General features: G+C 36.0%; 1 protein-coding gene across 1 annotated transcript in view; it reads left to right on the top strand.

Annotated features, from left to right (window-relative positions):
* brinp3a.1 (bone morphogenetic protein/retinoic acid inducible neural-specific 3a, tandem duplicate 1) overlaps positions 1-24934 on the top strand; it is a 57908-nt gene extending 32974 nt beyond the window's left edge. The window contains exons 3-8 of the mRNA XM_056259856.1: positions 5580-5767; positions 7695-7879; positions 14532-14637; positions 15307-15543; positions 17249-17471; positions 23730-24934. Coding sequence (XP_056115831.1) covers positions 5580-5767; positions 7695-7879; positions 14532-14637; positions 15307-15543; positions 17249-17471; positions 23730-24846 — 2056 coding nt within the window. The 3' untranslated portion in view covers positions 24847-24934. The remainder of the gene's footprint in view (positions 1-5579; positions 5768-7694; positions 7880-14531; positions 14638-15306; positions 15544-17248; positions 17472-23729) is intronic.
* Positions 24935-26613: the final 1679 nt, after the last annotated feature.

The raw sequence follows: 26613 nt of genomic DNA, 5'->3' as shown, positions 1-26613 counted from the left end.
ATAACTTGCAAATTTCAACAATTATGTTCATCTTTTGTTCTCTGATAGTCAATACAGTCAAATCAATAATATTTCTGAATGTTAATTGTCATTCCCCGACTGAGACAAAGGCACTTGATCTCAAGCTACAAATCAGACAAAAATGTAGACTACCCATTTACAGTGATCATGAAGAAATGAAAAACCCAGTTTACTCTCTCACACCTGTATCTCTGCACTAGCTTGATTTCAGTGTCCAGTATTGGAACTTTGAATTGTAATATTCTACTTCTGTCTTCTTAGGATAAATAATATAACATCTCAACAAAGTCCTGAAAGTATACATTAACCAGAGTTTGTGTATCACCATGGTCCTCAAAGTATGACTTAACCAGAGTTTGTGTATCACCATGGTCCTCAAAGTATGACTTAACCAGAGTTTGTGTATCACCATGGTCCTCAAAGTATGACTTAACCAGAGTTTGTGTATCACCATGGTCCTCAAAGTATGACTTGACCAGAGTTTGTGTTTAATGTCCCCAAAATGGACATAAAAAATACTGTCCCTAAAGTGAAGGCAAAATGTCAGGTCTTTAAGGAAGGCTTTTATTGATAAAATCAAGTGATAAGTGTGATGACAGCTTCTCCAGAAGTGCAGTCATGTCTTTCTTTTGTCTCTAGACCCTTCAGAAAGGGGTGTCCCTAAAGGTAGGGTTCCCAGTCATACGTCCTCACATTGTGGTTAAGTAGGTATGTGTGTGTGTGTGTGTGTGTGTGTGTGTGAAAGAAGTAATATTTTTATTCAGCAAGGATGCATTAAAAAACTGCCAAAAGTAACAGAAAAGACATTAATAGTGTTACAAAAGATATCTATTTCAAATAAATGCTGTTCTTTTGATGGTTTCCACAAAAATATTCGGCAGCTGTTTTCAACATTGATACTAAGAAATGTGTCTTGAGCACCAAATGAGCATATTTGAATGATTTCTGAAGGATCATGTGACTGAAGACTGGAGTAATGATGCTGAAAATTCAGCTTTGCCATCACAGGAATAAGTTAGTTTTTAAAATGGATAATATTGTCAATATAATATTGAAATAGAAAATATTTGATTTAAATTTAAATACTATTTCACATTATTACTGTTTTTTTTATAGTATTTTTGATCAAATAAATGCAGCCTAGGTGGCCATATGAAACCTCTTTCAAAAGCATTAAAAAAATCATATACAAATGTGTCAATACTATTCATGAGAACACATTTATTACCCTTTAAAAGCAGTTAATCTGCCAATACCATCCATAGTTATGTGCAGTGCTCAAGGTACAGTACCGGCACTTCTATTTTTTAATCAGTATGTACGTAGACTACGTACCCTCACTTTTTCTTGCGTACTGGACCTTCTCGCATGTTGCCAGTTCTCTGACCGTGACCGCCCTGGAACCCGATTTCAACCTTCAGGAGTACCGACACTTATTTTTTACCCTTTGGTTGTGAGTTGCAAGAAGTGTGTATCTACCTGGCTTCCGCCATGAATGCTGACAGACCACCGAGCTTTCAATCAGAGACTGACACCATTTGACATGTTTGTGCAGCAAGCATTTATTACGTGAGTTTCTAGATTTATGGACTGTTTGAGTTATCAGCCGTACACTGATAGTCTTGGACACAAATGCCATCCATCCTGACTGAGTGTGTTAAATGATTAAACCACTTGTAGTATATTTGTGGGTCAACATAGCGGAATAACAGCCACAAAAGTTATTAAAAATGCAAAAGAACCTGCAAATATATTTTCAACACAGGGAACAAATGCAAATGGCATTACTTTACAAATGATACGTGGTCTTTGTAATTAATTAACTGCAAACTTACAGAATATTACCAGTCAAAAGTTTGGGGTCGGTAAGATTTTAATCATGATCCTTCAGAATTCATTCTAATATGCTGATTTGCAGCTCAAGAAACTAATAATCAATAATTTGAACAATTATTAAAATAATCAATGATGAAAACAGATGTGCTACTTAATATTTTTATGGAAACCATGATACATGATTTGATATATTTTTATGATGAATAGAAATTTCAAAAGAACAGCATTTTTGTATATGTTCAAATATGTTGTTGCATTATAAATGTCACTTTTGATCAATTTAATGCATCATTGCTAAATAAAAGTATTCTTTCAAAAAAAAAATATCTTACTGTCCTCAAACTATTGAACAGTAGTGTATGTCTGTATTTTGTTGCATGCAGTTATGAATATTAGCGATTAAGCATGCATTTGTGAGAACCTTTGATACTGTCTGTTTAGAGAACGGTGTCATCTTAGCGGCCCCTAATTTAATAACAAATGATCAATACTACGGAAGTGAATCAATCAAAACTAACTTTAGCTGGAAAATAACATTATTCAAGAAGCGCTAAAAAATCAAACCAATCTCTGTTACCTTAAATTATATTAAATGTATCTCTGTAAAGCTGCTTTGAAACAATCTACATTGTTAAAAGCGCTATATAAATGAGGATGACTTCACTTGATTTGACTGTTAACTCAATTAAAACTGACTGGATAGACACAGTTGTTGTTCTACTCTCCATTTATTTATTGCTTACTTAATTTTTCAAAACTGTAGTGAGAAATGACCTGTGCCATGTCAAAAATTATTAAACTTTTAAAAACTGGTCTCGAGACCCCTGTATTCTGTTCCATTGCTCTAAATCTTTTTGAACGCAAGAACGTGTTATGTGTTAACAGCTTTTTAATCATTGTGTTCTACCTGTTTCTATAAGTGTAGTTTAGCAAGGCACAATGTATTACAGAATTTAGATACATACAGGTAATTTTTTCATTAATTTTGCAGCCTACTTGAAACTAATTCATAATTGCTTAGTAATTGAATGTAATGTAACCTATCCATAAATCTCACCATAGAGTGTATTGCATAATATTGCAAAAACATTGCATAAATCTGACTCTTTCCTATTAACGAAGACTGAATGTAACAGTCACTCGGATGTTTCAAACATTGCGCTGCTTCCGACAGCATAACAAGCTGGTCTCATTTGCTTGTACTGTGACACTCTCAGTCTCCCTTTGGCTTCAGACTGCTTCCTCTGGAGCGTGTTCTCACCGTTGACTCCATGTAGCCGTGGGTCTCTACGGGGAAGCCTGGCAGGTAGTTCTTCAAAATGCCTTCTCCTGCTGTGAGGCTCTAGCGTGGGCCCAGTGGTGGATTAGCCTCCAGCTCCATCCATAACTGTCCATCAAAAACTTTTGTTCTGACACAGTGTCGATCATTCTTTCTCTCTCCATTTTTTTTCTCTTTCTCTCCCTCTCCCTCTCCCCTAGCATTTGTCTTTCTTTGTCTCATTGTCCTTGCTGCTCTTCCTTTCTGCTGTCAATAAGTGTCATCTGTTATTATTTAAATACATACACACTTAGCAAGCCATTTATTGCAATTTCATATATTGGGTATAATGAGGCAAGATGCCCCGTAGGGTATGCTGTCCTGAATTGTGACATTTGTGACAACATTTGTGTGATTTATTCAGTCTTTCAGTCAGTTGTGAGGTTTCTGATTTGTGTATTTGTATCAAAAACTTTCTGTTGATGGGGATTCGTAGATACAGTAATTGATTTGGATTGGAATGGAAAATAATTTTGTTGTTGTTGTTGTTTGTTTGTTTGTGCAAGAGAAATAGGACAAAAGGGACTTTTGCCTCAATAAACTCCTGATTACTGCTTATTAAGGTAGTTGTAAAAGGGATAGTTCACCCACAAATGAAAATTCTGTCATCCTCAAGTTGCTCCAAACCAGTGGTTTCTTTTTTTCATACTATGGAAGTCAATGGGGTCCATCAACTGTTTTAGTTACCAACATTCTTCAAAATATCTTTTGTGTTTAGCAGAAAAAGAAAAAAAAAATCATACAGTTTGAAGCCACTTGAGGATGAGTAAATGATGGCATAATTTTTGGGTGAACTATCCCTTTAAGTTTAGGTATTGGGTAGGAATTGGGTTAGAATAAGTGATGTAGAATATGGTCATGAAAATAAGACATTAATATCTGCTTTATAAGTACTAATAAATAGCCAATATCCTAGTAACATGAATGCTAATAAGCAACTAGTTAATAGTGAGAATTGGACCCTGAACTAAAGTGTTACCTTATTATTATATTGAGAATCATTCCTTCTGAATTTATAGTTTTTTATTCTATTGTGACAGTAACCACAAATGACTGTAAATTCAGACTGAACAGATTATTCCTTGTTTTAAAGTTAAAGGAAGAAGAACAGAGCGTTAAAGGAATAAATGGATCTTTCAGATCTATTTCTTTGATTTTGTGATTTCCAGTCATTGTATTTTATTCAGTTTGAGTCGAAACGAAATGTATCTGATTTTAAATAAAATCTTTGATTTAGTATTTTACATTACTGAAACTTTAATGTCTAAAATAGTAAAAAAAAAAAAAAAAAAAAAAAAACATTATGCAAAAATCAGATGACAGCTGGAACAAGAGGTTGAAGGTCATCTTACCTCATTAGTTGGGCAATATTTTTTCTTTGCAGGATTTTAGGATTATTTTCTATTTTACATAGGAAATGTTTCTATTAATGTCCCCGTATAGTATATTGAACGATAATATTTATGAATATGAATATGCATAAATATGCTTAAATGCATGCACATTTTTATTAAATGTATTTCCCCAGCTTCCGTAACTTCAGTATGGTATGTAGAGTGAAACATATAGTGTATGAAATATAGTATTAAAGTTTTATATTAAAAGCTCTCGTTTTGTGTTTTGCGTGCATTTTACATTTGGCTTAATATGGTGATGATCTCCTAAAGTCTATCCTGATTCAGTACAGCAGCCATACAGTCTTGTTGCATACTTTTTTATTTCACTTAAGTTTAGTTACAGCACTGAACGTTATTTAAGGAACATTTTATTGTATTGCGCTGAGCAGCTGCTGCTGTAAATGAAAGACATAGTGGCACCTTATTTTGTCAAACGCAATTCCAACTGTTTTCCTATGGCCTTTTATTCGTGAAAGAAAAAAGCTTGCCATTGTTGCTGATTACTCCCAGTCAGCCCTTCTTCAGTGCAAAAGTCACAGAAAAAAAAAACGAAAAAGAAATTGCACCATTATGTAGAGGACAACAGCTTTTAAAGCAGGTCAGAGCAATTCCTAAAGCTGAGGATGGAAAAAAATAAAGAGAATGCATAATATGATTTGAATTGCTGGCACGGGGGTCATGCAGTCATCGCATTTTCTCCTCAGCAGGTCTTAACCGAATATGCGTTGTAGTCAAGCTGCGTGAAGGTTTCTCAGACCTCTCTTTAAACTGCTTTTTTTATTTATTTGGGGAATATACAAAACACCAATTTCAGAGAAACTTTAACTGTAGTGGCTTACACTGAACCAGATACTAAAACAAACTCTCCCAGATGTTAAAAAAATTATTGTGAGGATTTTTCCCTCCTGTGTTCATTGTGGCTCAAATGAAGGACATTTCCAAATAGGGTGTATGTGTGTGTGTGTGTGTGTGTGTGTGTGTGTGTGTGTTTGTGCGTGACCTTGCAGAGAGTTTGGGCGCTGGAGGGTGAACAGCCTGGCTCTGGAAAGAGAGGACAATGGCGTGGCTCTACCCCTCGATCCAGAGTTTATGCAGACCATCAGACAGTTGGGCCGCAGACCCACCCTCGCTGCCATTACCGAGAACATCATCAGGAAATATGGCACACACTTTCTGCTTTCAGCTACACTCGGAGGTACTTCAACAAAGATACCTGTTCATTTCTACAGAATGTCATCTTTTCCATTGAAAAAAATACAGATTATTTTTGTGTCTTGGTACATAAACACAATGACATGAGATGCTAGTGTTCTAGAAAATTTTGGATCAACTTACTGTACAGTTTCAATCATTTCTAGTTTAATTGGGATAGAAAATCCCACAATAGAAAGTCTACAATAGCTGGGTTTCAGTCACGTGATTATGATGACGCGCGAAATTCAGATGGAGGGCAGGGAGTGAAGAGCGCAATGGACGAGTTTGAGGAAAGTCCGTACTGTACTACTTTACACGCTATTACAAGAGAAAGATATAAACAAAAAATCAAACATATGTTGGGCGTGATCCTTATGTTATGAAGAGGAGCGATTTTCAACTGAATTGAAAGATTTTCCTGTCATCGAGGCGGTAGATATCAGCAACTACCTCGTCTTACAGACATACTTTGACTTTACAAAGTTCGTAAACGTTACACGTTACACAAAGATAGCCACTTAAGTTGTATTAACTCACCTTTGACGAAGTGATCACTGCACAAACGGGCATTTTCCCATTCGGCTCCTCTCGACCGCAGACGTAGGTTTGCAAGCCGTTTTTCCGGAGTTTTTCGGTCAATTTCTTGCATTTTCCCCCCTTAAGAACAACAACTTTTGGTACACGATAAAAACTCCTCGTGGTTTGATCGATTTAAGGAACCATAAACGACGCAAAACATAGGCATTTTGAGGTTGTTATAGTGCTTTCTAAATACAGCAAATCACTTCCTGCCCTCCATTTGCATTTCGCGCCATGGCAACGCTGTGGCGTGACGTCATATGAAAACAAGCTATAGCCAATAATCTAAAACAATCATAAAAAATAGAGCATTAAGATAAATTTACTAAATGATTCAGTCATTTTTTTTAGAGAATAATTATATATATATATATATATATATATATATATATATATATATATATATATATATATATATAATAACTAGGGCTGACAAAATTAACATTACTTTTTAATGCATTTATTCAATTTTACATTTTACACGCATGTACTCTTGAAAACTGTCTGATCTTTAGGCAACCCAATTTCTACAAATGTGAACACATGAAAGTATATGGCTGTGGCACCGGTTTCACTGATATTTGTGTGGTATTTAAAAAATAATAATAATTAGACATGAATTAAAAGAGCATCTGTTGCATAAATCTACTTTCTGGTGTATTTAATTATATATGTATATTTTCTCCATATGCATCATCCACACAACCTGCCGAACTCAATAATTACACAATGTTATTTGCGATTAAATAATTGAATCGAATGAAAGCCGTATTTATAAGATTTTATTAAAAACTTTAACATGAAACTTTATCTTTAACTGACATACTGTTATGAATTCTGTTGCATAAATCGACTTTCTGGTGTCTTTATATATGTATATTTTCTTCAACATGCAACATCCACACAACCTGTTGAACTTAATAATTACACGACATTATTTGCAATTCATTTTAATCAATTGACAGCTGTATTAATAAGATTTCATTAAAAACTTTAACATGCATGTTATCTTTAATTGATATCGATCTTTCATATAATCGATCTTTCATATAAACCCATCTCATCATAAACACGATCTGTTGAGCATTATGTAAAGCGTTAATGGTTTTTTTAATGACTGTTAACTTTCTCATTATGTATATGTGTCAGAATAATTAATTTATAAAATGTATAAAAAAAACAATCTGATCAATTTTCCATCTTCTATTCCATTGTAGTCTGTGTTCCAGAGTTTCGCTGAATAGATAATTCCCTTGCTCCGCTCCTCCTTACAACACAAAGAACATTCTTTATGGAGGCATTTTCCCCAGCATTCCTCACTCTTTTATGTTGCTTTGCCCTCGTTGCAGGTGAGGAGGCGTTGACTATATTTGTGGACAAGAGGAGGCTAAGCCGGACGGCTGACCTGACTGACTCAAATGGCACGGCCGTGACTCTGGAGGCCCTGCACCAGCTGGCTGCCTCCTACTTCATAGACAGAGAGAGTACTCTGCGAAAACTGCACCACCTCCAGATTGCCTCCACTGCCATCAAGGTAACCCTGTGGCCTAGATGCGCACAGACCTGGGGACCTGACCCCACGTTTGAGTGCTTATTTTTGGAAAGGAGTTTGACTTGAGCTCGGCTGTTTCTATTGTTTTGCAGCTGCATCATTTGGAGCTCAAAAGAAGTGGGTTAAATGTTAGAAAAGCACAGTAGTTTTCCTTCACTTTTGTTCTTGTGTTTTTGGTTGTGTAGATATAAAGTATTAATGATTCAGGTGGGAACCAAATTATGTGTATAATGATGAGAGAAGCATTTAACTGAGTTCAATTTAGTTTGAAAGCCACTGTTTTTACACACATTCAGCTTTAAGCTCTTTGAGACATACATGAGGTTAATACATAGCAAGTTATTCGTAGCAAGCAATATGTGTCAGGTCAGTGATTGTGCTTGAAACAGTAACCCACATACTCTACACCAAATGAGTTAAATGCCGTCTTCAAGATGCACCGTGTCTACACACTTCTACTGTAAATGCATGTTACTGAAGTTAGAGTTGAAATGGTTATCTGGAAAACAGGGGATGGTTCAGTAGGTATACAGTATCTGTCATACATATTAATCTGTGTTGACTTGGGAGGATAGGAATTGTAAACAATTTAACGATTTCGGCTTTAATGCCTCTTAATAATTCCAGTTTGTTAATGGTTCGATTTAAGATTCATTTTTATACTCATACTAAAGAAAAGAAATGTACACTACCATTCTAAAGTCAGTACGACTTTTTTTGTTTGTTTTTGAAAGAAGTCTCTAATGCTCACCGAAGCTGCATTTATTTGATCAAAAATACAGTAAAAACAGCAATGCTGTAAAATATTATTAAATTACATTTCATTTCTTATTATCAATTTAGAAAACAGTTGTGCTGCTTAATATTTTTGTAGAGACTTTGATATTTTTTTATACAGTATATTTTTTTATAATGTAAATATCTTTACTGTCACTTTTGATCAATTTAATGTGTCCTTGCTAAATAAAAGAATTAATTTAATTTATTTAATGGCACAATATGTAAGATTTTTAGATTAAAATATCCAAAACCCACTAGCTGTTCACGTGAGCTGATGCAGGAGCTTCTGAGGTAGAACCCGGAAGGGCTGCACTGTGTTTACAACGTCAGAGACTGACACGGAAGAGAAGAAAGTGTTGAATAACATCGTTATTTTTGTATTTTGCGCACAAAAAAGTATTTCCGTCGCTTTACAACATTAAGGTTGAACCACTGTAGCCACATGGACTATTTTAACAATGTCTTTACTACCTTTCTGGTTCTTGAAATAGTTATTAACGTAGCGGGGGGTGTGTGGGGGGGGGGGGGGGGGTATATTTACAGGGTACAAGACACATTGCCTCCTGACAGCACGTGTCTTAGCTTAAGAGCTTGTAAGCTATCTTGATGGAAATAAGTAGATGGAGGTCCTTTTAGATGCCTTTATTTACCTGGCATTTTAGGTGATTGATGTGAAATATTCTCAGGATCAGCAGTCTTTAATTCAGCCCATGGATTTTTACCTCATGTGGATGAAGACGGATGTGAATAGAAAGGCTCTCTATACCAAATTGGCGATTCTCTCTGTGGCAAACATACGTATGAGAGAGAGTGGCTTGCTCAAATGGAAGAGATATCTTCTTGGGGGAGGGTATAGAAAGAATATAGCAAATAAATAAACATGAAGGTGCTGTTGGAATTATGCATCAGTGTGACAAATTATCTGTTCCATTTCAATAATTTCTTTGAGAGCCCAGATCATTCGTCAGCCATTTTGAATATAAGTGAGGTGCCAGGCTCTAATGAATAAGAGACTTATGAGGAGGATTTTCTGCACCGCCAATAATAAATGAATCTTTAACCTCCACAGTCAGACACGACGGTGGACTGGAAATGCAGTGAGTGCCAGTTGACATCAGTCACAACATTTTATTTTGATTTACAGGAGGGAGGAGTGTTATGTGAGGTTTATAACAATAGGGCATGTTTAGATAGATAAGAATGGTTGGAGTAGTCTGGGCTGCACATTTTAATGTCTGACTGCATGATGTGCCTGACATGCCTTCTGCAATCAAGGTGATATACTTGCAAGCCATCATGCTAAGTGGCCAGTATTTATAACTCTGAAGAGGCTTGGATGGACATCGGGCAATGGTTCAAGGACTCATTAGAACTTTGATTTTCTAATGAATGGGACTCAGTAAAAATATACATTTTCTGATTAATCGTGATCTTCATTTGAACAATCCAATATTCTTTGATTGTTCATACCCCCATCTGGCAGATGTCACAGACTCTGTTTCTCCTTACCACTGGCACTCCTCTTGTATTCCTTATCAGCATCAGTTTTGCAGGATTGAGCCTGCTCTAAATTCTGTGACTGTTTGCCCCTCTCATTAGAAATACATTATTTCATAGTGAGTTTCTTTTTTTCCTGTGCAATAATTTCCTGTGCAATAATTTCTTCACCATCACCCCCTCTAATTTTTTTTTCTGTAATCTGCCCAGAGATATTTGTACAGATAAATCAAGTTAAGCCAGTGAAATCACAATATAAAATGTAACCAAATGCTACTAGACTGATTTTATATGTGTTATAATAATTTGATAAATGGTAAGTGTTTAGTGATTTGATAAGTGTTTATTTTTTCTAATAATAATGATAAAAAATAATGGCTATTATTATTATTTATCATACCCTAATGTGTTAAAGGGATAGTCCACTCAGAAATAAATATTCTGTCATTACTTACCCACATGTCGTTCCAAACCTGTAGCCTATAACTTAATTTTTTCTGCGGAACACAAAATATATTTTGAAGAAAGTTGGTAACCAAATAGTTTTGGTTCCCTTTGACTTTCATTGTATTTTTATCCATTTAATGGAAGTCAATGGTAACCAAAACTGTTTTCTCCATTTATGTCACCGATGGAGTTTGGGTTCCTTGCTACTGTCACCTTTGGCTTGCTAAGTTGGGGACACATAATATTCAGCAATATTATTGACTTGACTGTACTGACTATTAGATGAGAACTGAACTGAGCTGAATGATGACATCACTGTTTTCTCCAGAGCTGCTTTACAGCTGAGTTGAACTCATTCCATAATTGATGAACTTTACACGGTTATTGAACCAAACTGAATCAACAACTGATTTCAACTGAATAATGACTGTTTACTATTGTCTTTTTAGAGCTGCTTTACAGCAAAATTTAGTTCTGTTTGTGTCACTGAATCATTATTTTCCAGTTTATCAATATAAAGCTTCTTTTGAAACAATCTGTATTGTAAAAAGCGCTATATAAATAAAGGTTCTTTGACTTGACTAGTTACCAACATTTCTCAAAATATAAAATTTTATGTACCACAGAAGAAAGTAAGTAATACAGGTTTGGAACAATATGAGGGTGAGTAAATGATGACAGAATTTTCATTTTGGGGTGGACTAATGTGTTAAAAAATAATACACATAATTTGTAATAATACTCAATAATACAATATTTATCCGGGGTTTTTTTTACATTTATTTCCCCCTTTCTCCTGTATACAAAGGGAAAACCTTTTGCATGCTATGAATACTCTGACTAACTCTGTGGTAGACTATATGAACTGTGGAAAACGTTATGAAAGATTATGATTCAGAGAAAGAGTTGGGCATTTTTCCACTGGTAGTGCTTTGACGTTTGCCTGGGTCATCAGTCAAGCATCCCGAGCACAAGCTGGGAGGCATGAAAACTCTGCCAGCACCTCCACACCTCCCCCAGTCTCCCCCTCTTAACTGTCATAAACCAGAACGAGAACTTCCGAATCCTACTGCGAGGAAAAAAAACGCTTGAAAAATCAAAAAGAATTTCCAGCTAATGCACGCAGATGAAGCTCTCTTGTAGAGAGCATGCCTTTGTGTTTCGTTCTAAGATTTCACTAGCTGAAGCTGAGAGCATTAACCGCTACTAGCTGAAGCTGAGGATTCCCTGCTGCTTTCAATAAAGTCCCATTTTCTGTAGAGAAGGGTATAATTCCATTCTAATGCATACTTCCCTCCAATGATAAGCTTCCCACATAGCACACATTGAAACGAGGGGTACACTAACCTACCGGAAAGGGACTTTTTATGAAAACAGCTGCTTGAATATCTCAAAGATTGTTTCAATGCAGTGTAAAAATATGCCTGATGCAAATAGGAAAATGCCTTTTGACTAATGCTTACTGATTAAATACAGCCCCATTCTATCCGGAACTTTGTGTAAAGCAATATTATAATAAGTGCCAATGCTCATGAAACATTAATGACATATAGCATATCAAAAAAGCTGGGATCGGCATCTTAAAATCCATTATTATTCAAATATGTGGCTACGCAGGCCCACTCATCTTTGAGTCTTTGTTGGATTAATCACAGGTGGGAATTACTGTCTGTTTTTACTTATTTACTGTGGGAGAAATGGAATGGATTGCTAATATTTATTTAGCAAATCATTTTAGTCACTTTGGATTTTTACAGTCTTACTGTCATGTTGTTCTGTACTTTTCTTCTGTGGAACACAAATGAGGATATGTAAATGAGAGATTTTCTCTTTTTTAAGTGAGCTCTTTCTTTAAAGTGAGGCTTATGTTCTATTATTATTATTACCCATTCTAAACTATGCAGTGTTTAAATCTCTTAGCATGACAGTAAGAGACAAAAGAATGACACAATAACTATTTATAGAATGGTACATAAAGGACCATGGGCACCAGGTCTTCTTTAATAAAGATAGAGGGGACAGTCTTATGAACTTCAGAGTGATTGAGAGGGAATGTTACAAGTCACAACTGACCCATTTCCTTTAATACAACCCTTATACTGAGCCACACTGAAAACGACCCTTACACCAGTCACTGATCTTTTTAAAGCCTGATGCCGGAAGTTCTGATGTAGTCAGCACAAATAAAACACTGCAGATAATTTGAAAAACCACACAGTTTTCAGTCCACATGGTTTGTACTCAGCATCTATAATGGATGGCATATAGTGCACACTCAGGTAAATTCCGAATTTCCAATTCAGATGCACTAGCTGCAGCAACAGTTCTCTATTTGTGTCCGTTTCATTATAGAAAGCCCACGTTCTGCACATGCTCCGCTCCATCGAGCCCTTGTTGCAGACCGGCTCATTGCTATGCATAGAAAAACCCATCTTTATACTTGCAATTGGTCAATTTTCCCTTTAAGTCGGACATCTGTCTTTGTTAGAAATTAATCTGCTGATCCCTGTAGAGGCTCCTTGGATTTTAATTAATTGCGTGGACGCGTCAATAAGAGGAAGGGAAATGCCAGCGGTAGGCTTGCTGAACTTGTACTTTTCCTCCTGATTCCACTTTCGCTATTCTCACTGGCTTGAAAGTTATTTCAACACTCTGAATGAAAATTAAATAAAGCAGCTCTCGATAATGGGGATTTGCTGCTTGTGTAACACATTAGAAATGCTTCCTTGGCTTTTCCAGGTCCTCAGTCATTTTCAGTGGTTCACTTGCATGACAACAACTGCGTTCTGCATGGAGGGTTCACTGTAGTGTTTACTTTGTCTAGTTTTATCCGCTTCAGCGTTTATCCGGTGACCCTCGAATAGATGTCGAACAAAGGCAACTTTTCTTCCAACAAAGAAGAAGAAAAGTTAGTTTCGCCTGACGGAAATCTCAGGTCACCATTAATCTACAAACACGACATGAAGACTTTTATTCACTCACCGGGGGAAATATTAAAGAAGACAATGTTGAACAGAGAACAATTTGTAAGTGACAGGTAGGGAGATATATTTGCCCACAGGCGGTTGGTTTTCTTCCTTTGTGTCAGGCGAGCCTTGATATACAGTGACTTTTGTCAGGGAAAAAAAGTGAAGCTTTTGTCAGGAATGATTGAGCTGCGATTGTACACCATTCTAACACAAATCTTGGATGGGAATAAAGAAATCATGTTGATAGTTTTGTCAGTGAGATGTCAGTGATATGGTGGGTGATGTTCTACTCTTATGTCTACCTATTTGCCTGCTCTGGAATATTGATCCATTTGCCTCACAACCGTGTACAATAGTTTATTCTAACAGTTCTTTGCATTTCTTTTCAGTACTGTACCTTACACTAAAATACATAGTGCTTTTACCACAACTGCAGCCATGTTGGATTTGAAATATCTGTGTTGATATGTACCAAATTGACTGTACAATTCAAGTCGCAATCGGCCATTTACTTCCACAACAGGTCCATTAACCTTCACTATTTACGAACAGTGAAAGTACATTACGTTCAGCGTGAAATATTGCCCTTCACTACATTACTGAATTTGGTCCAAATGATAGCTTTTTCAATAACAGTCATGTCCTTGGCGTAACGGTAGAATCGTTATGATATTCTGGACAGACACTTTTACAACATAGTTATGCAACATTGTATAGTTCTTATAATCAACAGCAAACCTGTGTAGACTTCTACAAGCTCAAAAAGGCATATTGTTAGACATGCATTTAAAAGAAGCACTGGATACAACTATGTTACTCTGATTTGAGTGATTTCACAGGACAGTCATCTGCCTGATCTGCATATTTAATGGCCTCAGTGTCATTTCTGCCTCTGTTTTGCTCAGAGTATTATCATGTGTTTCCTCTTGTCTTCCCTTAAGGTGACCGAAACAAGGACAGGCCCTCTTGGATGCAGTAACTATGACAACCTCGATTCTGTCAGTTCCGTTTTGGTTCAGAGTCCTGAGAATAAGATTCATCTACAAGGTAGCGCATTCATTATTTAACTATACCCCAGACTTTGCACTGATATTATCATTCTTTGAATGTTATTATTTTATTGGAAGATGCAGCAGCGTGTTCACAGAAATATTCCACAACCATCTTTTGTTTTAAAAGCACAAAATATGTTCCACTTCCACAAGGAATTTTCCAAGATATTAGCTTGAAAATATGAAAATTTGTTTTATTTGAAAAGATTTACTTATCATTTTACTATACACTACCATTCAAATGTTTGGGGTCAGTAAGATTTTTTTTAAATGTTTGTAATTTTACGTTTAAATTACTGTTTTCTATTTTATCATATTTTTAAATGTAATTTATTCCTGTGATGGCAAAGCTGAATTTTCAGCATCATTACTACAGTCTTTAGTGTCACATGATCCTTCAGAAATCATTCTAATAAGCTTATTTTGTGCTCAAGTAATATTTCTTATTATAATCAATGTTGACATACATGTATAAAAAAGAAAATCAGGATCATTTGATTAATAGAAACATATATTTTTTAGAACATAATGCATGCCTTTACTGTCACTTTTGATTAAGTTAATATGGCCTTGCTATTAATTTGTTTAAAAAAAAAATCTTACCGACCCTTATTTTTGTATGCATATTATATATTTATATATAAACAATTTTGCATTCTTTTAGGGCTTCAGGCCATTCTGCCAGAATACCTAAGGAGCCGATTTGTGGAGGCAGCTCTCAGTTATATTGGCTGTCACTCCGAGGGTGAGTTTGTGTGCCGGGATAACGACTGCTGGTGCAAATGCAGTGTTGATTATCCCCAGTGCAACTGTCCCAGTGAAGACCTGAAGGCTATGCAGGATAGTCTGAAACTCATCAGAGAATCATGGACGCAAGCCAACCAAGAGTTTAAAGAGTCTGGTAAGATTCTGCAGTTATCAAGTTTACACAAAAGAGACTTGTTGAACTGATTTCTCTTTTCCATGCAATTGGAGATAGTGGGGAGACTGAATCTTCTGAAGCTGAAGCTTTGGACTGAAGCTTCTAAAATGACACAAACATACCATAAATGTATCATACAAGTCTTTTGAAGCTATACAATAGCGTTTCTAATTGGCTTAAATGGGTATTCACTGAAAATATTGCTTTACATTGTCAAGTTCATGAGAGAAGTAGCAGTTTGTGAACAAATCTGTTTTTTGAATCGGTTTATCCAGTTTAAAACAGTCTGAACAGTCTTTTATCAGTGAATAATCATTCAAATTTCAGTCTTTTGTATGCTTTTGTATAACTTAATGACATATAGAGACAAATTGAATACTTTTACGATTCTTTTATTCCTTTTTGAATTGAAACCATTAGTCCCAATGGGGAGTAATTTCATGGAAAAGAATCTCCAGCACAATTCTTTAAAAATTATCCTTACAGTCATATGGGGGTGATTAAATCAGAATCACTTTGAGGTGAATTATTTCATTAAATGTTTCAAAAGCAAGCAATGGTTTTGTCTCGCAAGAAGTTTCATAGTTATGATTTTTTTTTTAATTGGTCATAATTCAGAGAGGCCTGTGGCATGCCAGCACCAAATTAATTATGTTATGCCACTTAGATCTGTGAATATCCCTGACACATACAGTGATTGTTGTCACCTTGTTACATTTGATGGTTGACAAGAAAATAGTGGGAAGTGCTTCCTGGGATCTAGTGTCATTGTCATTGTGGTAAAGCAGTGTTTTGGACTTGGCAGGCTTACTTGTCCCTAAGCTAGGCACTGTGCCAGCACGGAGCAGGTTTTTGTGTGCATCACAGCCATGTTGGAGCTCTACCTCCTGCAGCAACAGCAGGGAGTAAAAAACCACTGCCTAATGACTGTAAACCAAATAAATAAACAACAATCATCTGCTGGAGCGAGATCATCTACTAGTTCGCTTCTCTATTCGGTCGGGACACCACACAGTTTTTGTTTTGTAATGAAATTTGAAATCAAAACAAAACTTGGACAGATCAATGGATATCTAAAAATGGAACTTGTAATATTTTCAATTACCTAATGTTTGATTGCATGAAAAATCCAATTCTGCACAGACTGGAATTGTCGGGTTATGATGAGGATCTGTGTTGTTAATTATAGCCACTGAGATCATTTCTTGTTAGATGTTAGGGAGAGCATTGATTTGGGCGTTGAGCACCGTAACACGGCTATCGATTTTTCTTGCCACAAACGAAAATGAACTTCCCTCTGCTTAAAGACATTTGTGTGGCCGAGATGATTCTACTTTGCTTTAACGACTTGCCATCCTGTCAGAACTTAATGTTTATTTTGTGTTGTTGTTGTTGAAGTTGAACCACATGTGCTCCTTCAAAATCAGCCTGTCCTTCTTAGGAATGGCTTAGCGTTTCTTAGCAATTCATTGAAAATACCTTGCTGTCCTCGCCTATCAGTGTTCAATCACACAGGACAATTTTCAATTTTCATCAAAGGAATGAAAATAACGTTCCACCTGCTCCCCTTCCAGCCCCAGTTTCACTGTTGACTCATTTTATCGAACATGACTGATTTCTTTTCCCCCGACATGAGGCAAAGTCATTCCAGTAATTTATTCTCAACACTTGTCTACCTTTCTAGAGGACTTCCAAAATTTTGTGAGGAGATTACCAACGTTCTACGCTCTGAACACATCTGCTGTGCAGTACTTTTGGAAGATGGACCCTGGCGTTCAGCAACGCTTTCAACTGTTGGAGACTAGCACTCAACAGCTGCTCAGCAAAGCACAGCGGCTTGTCGGCAAACTCTTCAAACTCAGCAAAAGGTGTCGGACTCAACCCAAAATATCTGTGCCCAGGGAGAGGTAAGATATCTGCCATGTTCCTACTGGGTTATAAATGGAAATGTACGTATTTATAATTGATTGTAATGTGATGAGAGGTAAAAATAGTTTGTCATTACTTCTTAAAGGATTCAGGGTTGAACAGGCTTTTACAGTAAGGTTACTTTTGTTAACATTAGTTAATTAGGTATCATGAACAAACAATTAGCAACAATCTTTTTTACAACACTTTCTATGAAGACCATGCTTATAATGAAGTATAGCTCCATTTATACTTATTTATAAGTATTACTATTTTATAAATATATGTATAAGACTCATTTAGACCTAAAGTATACTGCATTATAAGAACAGTTATAGTTATATTTATATTATTTGTGTAATAATTACTTATAAGTCATGCATTTGCTTTTTCAATGCGCATACTCATAATCCATTATACACTGATTTATAAGTATTAATTAGTCAGTCGTATGGTTCCCTGAAGGTATTTATAAAGATGCAACCTGCATTGCTATGTTATTCATTATATGTTATTCATATATGTTATTCACTATGTTCATCATAAGCATGGTCTTCATAGAAAGTATTACCAAATGTTTTATTCTGGTGATACCATTGGAAATCATATGAATCCAGAATTTTAAGGAAAAATAGGTCCTAAAAATGTTTTTTTTTTTTTTTTTTTTTTTTTTTTTTTAACTCAAGTTTGTTTTTCTTCGTGAAAATAGCCAAAGAAGGTGGCATGGCATTAAAAAACAAACAAGCAAAAATAATAATAAATAATTAAAATAAAAAATAATTTATAAAAAATTTTTAGTAGTTAATTAATGTTTGTTCATATAACTGATGTTTGTTAAACAACTTGAAATACTAAAACAAATATCATTATATATTAAATTTTTGGGTGGACTGTCTCTTTAAAGCTGCAGTCTGCAGTTTTTCCTCTTTGTCGCCATCTCTGTTCGAAATCTGCAATTGCAGTCATTCGCGGAATTATCAACTTTACGTGAGTTGTACTTCGACACGGCACAGCGCGGATGAACACAATGTTTGAGGAGAGTGTGCAGCTGTCAGTCACCGCGCCGGTGTGGATACTGGCATTCACAATCACAGATTATACTTTTTGGAAGTATGACCAACATAATAATTTTCACCAGAAAATGTCATCTGAACAAGTAAGAAACATCCACTTTTGTTCTGGTTCTGACATTGCAGTAAATCGCGCTGATTAAATTTAACAATCGCTTATCATGTCACGCAAAACCATGCAAATTATACTTTGTTCTCAAATTGTTAATGTTAACAACGTCAGCATTGCGTGACTACATGTAATGTCCTTCCGATATGTGTCCTTGTTTTCGCATGGGATCGGTTGCAGTCTCTCTTTTTCTGTAGCCACTCCGAAGTCCAAACAAAGTCTTTTGCATTTTACATCGGGTGAATCTCCAGTTGTCACTGGTGATTGTCGTTTGAACCTTTCTGGATCCGCCATCAAATTGATAAGTTTAATTATATCAAGTGCTGTGAGAAAAGGCTATAAATCTCCACCTCCAGCATTCTCACACGCAATATAGCCTACTAGCCGAGACTCTTCTTTATGTGTACAGATGTGATGTAATGATGCAAAGGCTTGAATCTCCCGCGGAAATCCACCAGTCCCACTGGAATTAAAAACATTATTACAAGCTTACTATTTTCAATCGAGCTAAGGCAAGCAGATAGTTTTGAACACTGGCTGGTTATGTATTTTCTCAAATTTATTTTGAATAATTTTTAACCCAAAAAAAGCAACGGACTGCAGCTTTAACCATGATTAATTGTTATTATTAAAATGATGTAGTGTATAAGTATTGTTTATTATTTGTTCTCAATACCTGATGTTGCCAATAACTGATGTTAACAGACCTTATTGTATGTTTTTCTTTCTTTAACAGAATGTTGATTCTTGCAACAAAAGATCAAAATGCATGTTCATATAAATGTCAAACCCTGAATTCTCCTATAATGTCTGTATTAGTCACGATGTCACATACATATATTGTAATGTTGCATTGGATTTTTTTTTTTTTTTTTTGGAACTGATTCCAAATGGATGTACTAATAGGAGATTTAAAATACATGTCCTCCAAACTAATTAATTAAGAAATGCCTTTAACACACTACTCAGTCCATATCTGAGGGCAATTGTGGCAAGCATAATTGTGTTAAGTCTAGTGTCTTGGCTGAAGTCCCAGCCTTTCTGAAATGATAGAGACTGTCCCATCTAATCATTTCAAGAGTTAGTGGATGAATAGGTTTTATCTTCCCATCTATAGGCTAAAGTGCAGGATGTGTTTTAATGGAAGACACGAGAAACAGGTAATTTATGGGCTCTGCACTGGCATGATAGTGCAGTGCCTTTGGTAAGGGCTGTGGAAGGAGAAAGTTCACGACTGAGGTCTGAAACTGAGTGTTCAAAGATGGTAGAGGGTCAGGGCTGTGCAAAAATGAGAATTATGCAAACCACGCAGGCAACCAATTCAAGTGGAAACTACTTGAGTCAGATGAGGTGAAAGCGAAGCCTAAAGCGATGATCAGCTTCACAGTTGAAATTCTTGGTTCATTAATATTCATATTGACTTCTCAAAGACATACTATTCAGATATCCCCATATTATCAGGCAATACAGTTGTATATAGATGCCTCTGAAAATCTTCTACTACATCATTTATTTCCTGGAAGGGACAATGAGATTTTCAGATTTCCAATTTTGTTGCAGATTTGCCCAGTATACAAGATGTATTTTAGGGCCTATTTACAGCTGGTCACTCCATGCGTTTTCTCTGATCGGATAGTTAGGACCAGACCAGGTGTAAATTCCCTCCCAAACGCTTTCGAGATTTAAATCAGATCACTCAAACCATTTCAGAAGATGGCCTGAGACGCATTCCAGATGAAACTGGACAAGTGTAAATGCATCTGGTTGTTAAAACCACATATGTAAATGTTACTCCCAAAATGTAAAAAAATAAACGTGTGAGAGGTATCATTTGTGTTTTAACAACGTTTAGCACACAAGTTAAGAGAGTTAGCTCACTGGAAAGTTTGAATCTGTGAATATATGGCCAACTTTACTGAACTCCTTGAACTAAGCAATGACCGTATTTCTTTATGCTTAAGTCCAAGTTCAAAATAAAACTGTTATTACATTGTTAACATACGAACTCTCTGAAACACTGCCAGTGGGACATTAAACAGGAAGTGTTTGTCCGAACTCTGAAAAGGTTTTGCAAGAGAACACAAATATGTTTGCAAGAGAATACTAATATCTTTGCAAAAGTTTTGTGAGAAAAGGCAGTTTTCAGGGGAACGCAAAAGTTTTGCTAGAGAACGCAAAAGTTTTGAAAAATATTTGTTCCTCCCATCCCATATTTTTTCCATACAAACCCCAGTTTGGGAAACCCTGACATATTGTCATATTTCATGCACTTCATGTTGTTTATAACAAAGAATGCAAAATATTGTCTCTTTGTAGTTTCCTGTTAATATGGTACAAAATAATCTTGTCAAAATCTAATCTACAACAAATGAGTTCATAAAGTCAAAAGTCGTCTACAAGTAATAAAAAAGTAGTCAGAATACATTACCTTAAATGTGTAATCTACTAGATTATGTTTTCTAACTATTTTTGTCATGTAATTTGTAATCAGTAATGGACTACAATGTGTAAGTAATCTACAGTATAGCTACAACAACAACGTGTGAGTTGCTTCCTGGCTACATGCCCTAAATAATCATGTAAATAATTGTATGATTAATTAGGGTATTTTAAGCATGCATAATTAATTTGCATGATTCTAATTTATAAAGCTGTTAGTTAAAAAATGTGAAGTAAACACAAACAGTGCTGTACTCGCCTTTATCTTGCAGCACTGTTGAAAACAAACATTTCCATATGTGACCCTGGATCACAAAACCAGTCACAAGTTATCGATTTGTCTTTATGCCAAAAATCATTAGGATGCTAAGTAAAGATCATGTTCCATGAAGATATTTTGATATTTTCTTACCATAATATATAAAACATTTATTTTTGTGAGTGAATGCAGCACAATTGCGAACAGAAATGGACAACTTTAAAGGCGATTTTCTCAATGTTTCTTTTTTTTTTACACCCTCACATTCCAGATTTTCAACATACACCTAAAAAACATACATCAATGAAAAGCTTATGTATTTAGCTTTTAAAATATGTATAAATCTCAATTTCCAAAAATGTACCCGTGACTGGTTTTGTGGTCCAGGGTCACATGGGAATAAAATCAGATCTCAAGTCCAAATATACAGTATACTAATACTTTCCAAAGTTTCCTATCTTGGGAATAAGGAATAGGGCATGAGAACAATAACTGCATGTGTTTGAAATGTCTCTGCAATCTGCCTTGATCTATCTTCAAGAGCATCCTTCCTCTTTGATAACATATGATTCAAGTTGCAGCTAGATAATAAAGCAGACAAATAGAAAAGACATTTTATTAGACTGCTTTTGAGTTCCTGATTTACTGTTTTGTTTTCTTTGTCACTTCATCATTCACACTTGATTTATTTGATTTTCACACTTCCTTGAAATTACTTTTTTTTTCATTCCTTTTGTCAGGCAGAATTTGTCAACAGCTTGATCTATTTTTTCATAAAATGCATTCTCATATATTTGCTTTATGTTTGTTTTCATATCACTTTGTCTTTAAATAGAATCGGTGCTTTAAAATAATAGTCAAATACATTAACTTTCTGAATCTTATTTTGATAGATTATACTACCTGACAAATACATATTTCTTAATGGGTGTAATTTTCCTTAAGAGCAAAAACACTTATTTAAGCTATTGTTGTTCTTCCATCAGATGCTTTTTACACTTTAAAATATGGAAATTGTCATGAAATTGTTTTCTCGTGGAATAAATGTGCATGAGCATGTTTTGTCTCTGGTGTGAATTTCCGTTTCGCTGTCAGTAAAATATGCTGACAGGCTGCTGAGGTTTTTTCCATTGCCAACCACCTGCATACTGACTGTCTCTCAGGCAGCCTGGTGCCATGAATATTTATACATTCTGTTGCCATCACTTATGTTTTAATCCAGGGTAAACTGTTTTTCTCTGCGCAAGTGGAAATTCCATGGCAATGAAAATCTTCGGCTATCTCTCAGGAGAGCTTAACAAGAGGGCAATTGCTGAAATAGATTTTTGCACTACGAAAAGAAGAGTTACCATACCTAACACAAGCCTCGGAAATAATGAGTTATAAGCCATTTCTGAGCTGAATAAAGAATATTTTAACCCTATTTAAACTCTAAACATTACAGGTTTGTTATGATTTGTGTTTTTTAGTGAGGATTGACATGACATTAAAATGCATCAAAAATTATTACATTCAATATGGCTCAGATATTTAATAGATTACATGGTACAGGGATAGACACAGCATGTACTATTTTTAAATTAGGCTTTATAAATGCTGTATTACATCTATTTTTACTCTGTTATTGTTTTTGAGAAATGGAAAATAGGAAACAAGTTCATTTTAGCTGATGTTTACAATTTGACTCCATGTGACAGATCGTGCTGATCCACTCCACTGAGTTCATTTGCCAGTGGCTGCAGAGAGAATCATTACTGTGTCTGAATATGCATGTTATGTTAATTTTTGCAGGATGGCATTTTTTCATGCTCGTAAAATGGATGAAATTATTTGGAAATAATTTAGTGCCTGGTGTTGTTTTTTTTAATTATTGATTTTTCCAAATTTTCTACTTGGGTTAACTAATCTATTATGAGAAAAAAAATCTATTATGAGTTTGTATATTTCTATGAATATAGTAATTTTAGTTACAATCTTTCTGCTTTGTTGACCAATTAAAAAATGTTTAGTAATATACATTATAAGAATGAAATAATTTGAGAACATTTTTATGCAAGCTGCATTTAAATCGCAACCATTTCTTTATATTATATTGGATGTTTTGCTCAATTCTTTTTTAGATAGTGTGAGAAACTATAATACATATATACATACATTATAAGTTTTATTTTGTTCAATACAATGCATAAGTATGTGCTGTTACGCTGCAAGCTATTGGAGAATTCCCATGGGCATCTAGTACCTTGATTAATTCTGGTGACATCTTTAATATTGCCACTTACTTTATCTTCCGACTCTATCTAAGATGAAATACAATATCATTCATGACTTTCAAGACAATCTGACTTATCACATTCATCCCTTCCTTCCTTCACCATAGGCCTCTCAGCTATTGGCTGAGGTATATCCTCTCCATCATGTACTGCAGTGAGAACAATCAGATAGGCTCCTACATGGAGGAAACTCGAACCTGCTCCTGTCATTATGAGCACCCGTCCTGCCAGGGTGTTATCCCGTGCTCCGTGGGCGACGGTCCTCACTGCGCCTCCTGCTCCTATGAGAACCGTTCTCGCTGTGCCAGCTGCAATCCCGGCTACATGCTAAGCCAAGGGACCTGTAGGAATACCATACCGGATTCTACCGACAACTACATCGGTTTTGAGACCGACCTCCAAGACCTGGAGCTGCGCTACCTGCTGCAAAAGAAGGACGGGCGGATCAGTATTCACGCCATGTTCATAAGCAATGACGTCAGACTCAACAACTGGTTTGATCCCAGCTGGAGGAAGAGGATGTTGTTGACGCTGAAGAGCAACAAGTTCAAGTCTAGCCACGTTCACATGCTCCTAGGGATCTCCCTGCAGATATGCCTTACTAAAAACAGCACCCTGGAACCCGTGCTGTCCGTCTACATCAACCCATTTGGAGGGAGTCATTCTGAGAGCTGGATCATGCCCATTGACCAGAACAGTTACCCTGACTGGGAAAGGACCAAGTTAGACATCCCACTTGACTGTTACAACTGGACCCTGACTCTAGGTAACAAGTGGAAGACCTTTTTTGAGACAGTACACATTTACCTGAGGAGCCGTGTCAAAACAGCATCAGCTCAGGGTAACAGCAGCGCCCATTTCGAACCATTGGAATACATGGATTCGTCCCGTAACCTGGGCTACATGAAAATCAACAGTATGCAGGTGTTCGGATACAGTATGCACTTTGATCCAGATGCCATTCAGGACCTGATCCTGCAGCTGGACTACCCATACACGCAGGGCTCACAGGACTCGGCCTTGCTCCAGCTGCTGGAGATCCGAGACCGGGTCAACCGACTCTCTCCACCGGGCCAGCAACCTCTGGACCTGTTCGCCTGCTTATTACGCCACCGTCTCAAACTTTCTACCACTGATGTGGTCCGAATTCAGACTGCTCTTCAGGCCTTCAGCTCCAAGCAGCCCAACTCAATGGAGTATGAAACTACCAAACTATGTAGCTAATAAGGCACTGCAAGTTAGCAGTATGTTTGTAGTTCTTTCTGTAACTGTAGGTAAATGGCCTGGTATACCTTCGGGGGGGAAAGGAAACATTGGACAGCTGCTGGGATACAGTGTTGATGGCAATGCCACAGTTCTGGTGTTTGTTTGAACCACTGATGTAATGGGCCACTTCAGAAGAATGGCCAAACTTTTGCCTTTTCGTTTTCTTAACTGCATTGATGATTTACAATAACTCAAAGCGTGATGACCTCATTTCAGTTTCATGGTACACTGCAGAATTTAGCATCAGCTCCAGTCCTAATAAACAATGTGAGCAGTAGGACTTTTTTTTAAGTGACTTTTATTGTCTTTAAGCAAAACAGAGGCCATAAACACATGGTGAGCCGAACCGTGTTAGTGTAATCAGGTGTTCCCGATGTGTCTGGGCAGAATTCTGACTTACTTTAAATTTTTTTCCCCTTTTTTTATGCTGTCTGTCAACACTGTAACTCTCAAAAATATCAGTATCCTAATCAACAATAGGTGGTATTGTTGATGCTTCAAACTTTTATTATGGTATTCGTTTGAATATGAATGTAGGAGGAAATCTGGTTAAAAATAAAAATCACACACCATAAGCAAGGTACTTATATATGCTGTTTCATGTACATTTATTTTTATAAAATTAATTATTTGTGACAAGTTACAAAGGTAATGTCCATAAAATGTATAGAACATGAATTTGTTAATACTCTAAATAAAAGTCATTTTTATGTGCCGTCTGTAAATATCTCCAATTGCTTAATTGCACATAGTTTGTGTAATTTTATTTGGAGACTTTAATATGTCTGATAAATGATTCCTTGAGACAGCCTATTCATCTGCAAGAAAACAACTTGCATGTCAGGAAAAAAAGAAAAAAAAGGCAAAGCCCACGTTGGAGCGGACTGCTTTTTGCCATAAACACCTGGGGCCTCATTTTTTAAGACATATACATAGCCTGTTTTTATAAATCTGAACGTTGGCATTTATTTTAGCGTACACGGACTCTAAGATCAAATCTGTGCGTACGCACGTTTTACAAATGAGGCCACTGATGACTTTTCCTCAAGTTTTTCATAGAATCACCTTGAGACGAAGTAAGCCACATCATTAGGGAACAAATAATGAAACTGCCACAAAAGAGAAAAGTCAGACAACTTTTTCACTCTAATAGATAAACCAAAAGTTAAATGAGTTATTGATTGGTTAGCCGTGCTATATCTGAAGAAACGACCCAGCAAAAATATAAATTTAAAGTGGCAACAGAAGGGGCCAGGCTAATGACCATTATAGGAAGCAATTATGGGGGACAGGTCTGAGATATGATGACTAAATATTGGTGATAAACAACTGGGACATAAAGTGTTTCTCATCAGACACATCTGGGTAGACTTTGTTTTCTGCGTAGACAGTTATAAAAGAGAATGACTTCCGCCCAGCCGAATACTGAAATTATCTAAAACATTTACACTAAACAAATGCATGTCAGCTGAGAGATCAAAGCCCATTATCTGAGATATTTATCTTGCCATTTGAAACTCTGCAATATGTTAGATTTTTATACACTGTATACATTGTCTGACTTCGTGGAAATGAATGGATTTTTCATAAATGCTACTTCCAGCATCCATACTGATGATTTACTAGGCTGGTATACCATCAGTTTTCTATGGCTTGCTTTAATTAATTTCAATGGGAATCCAATCAATGGCATTCTTGATTGCTCAGTATGACGTTCATAAAAAG

Source organism: Rhinichthys klamathensis, unplaced genomic scaffold (genome assembly GCF_029890125.1).
Source record: "Rhinichthys klamathensis goyatoka isolate OS25496 unplaced genomic scaffold, OSU_Roscu_1.1 h1tg000007l_1, whole genome shotgun sequence".
Lineage (NCBI taxonomy): Eukaryota > Metazoa > Chordata > Actinopteri > Cypriniformes > Leuciscidae > Rhinichthys > Rhinichthys klamathensis.
Note: the sequence above shows the minus strand (reverse complement) of the source record. Positions and strands in the feature narration are given on the sequence as shown.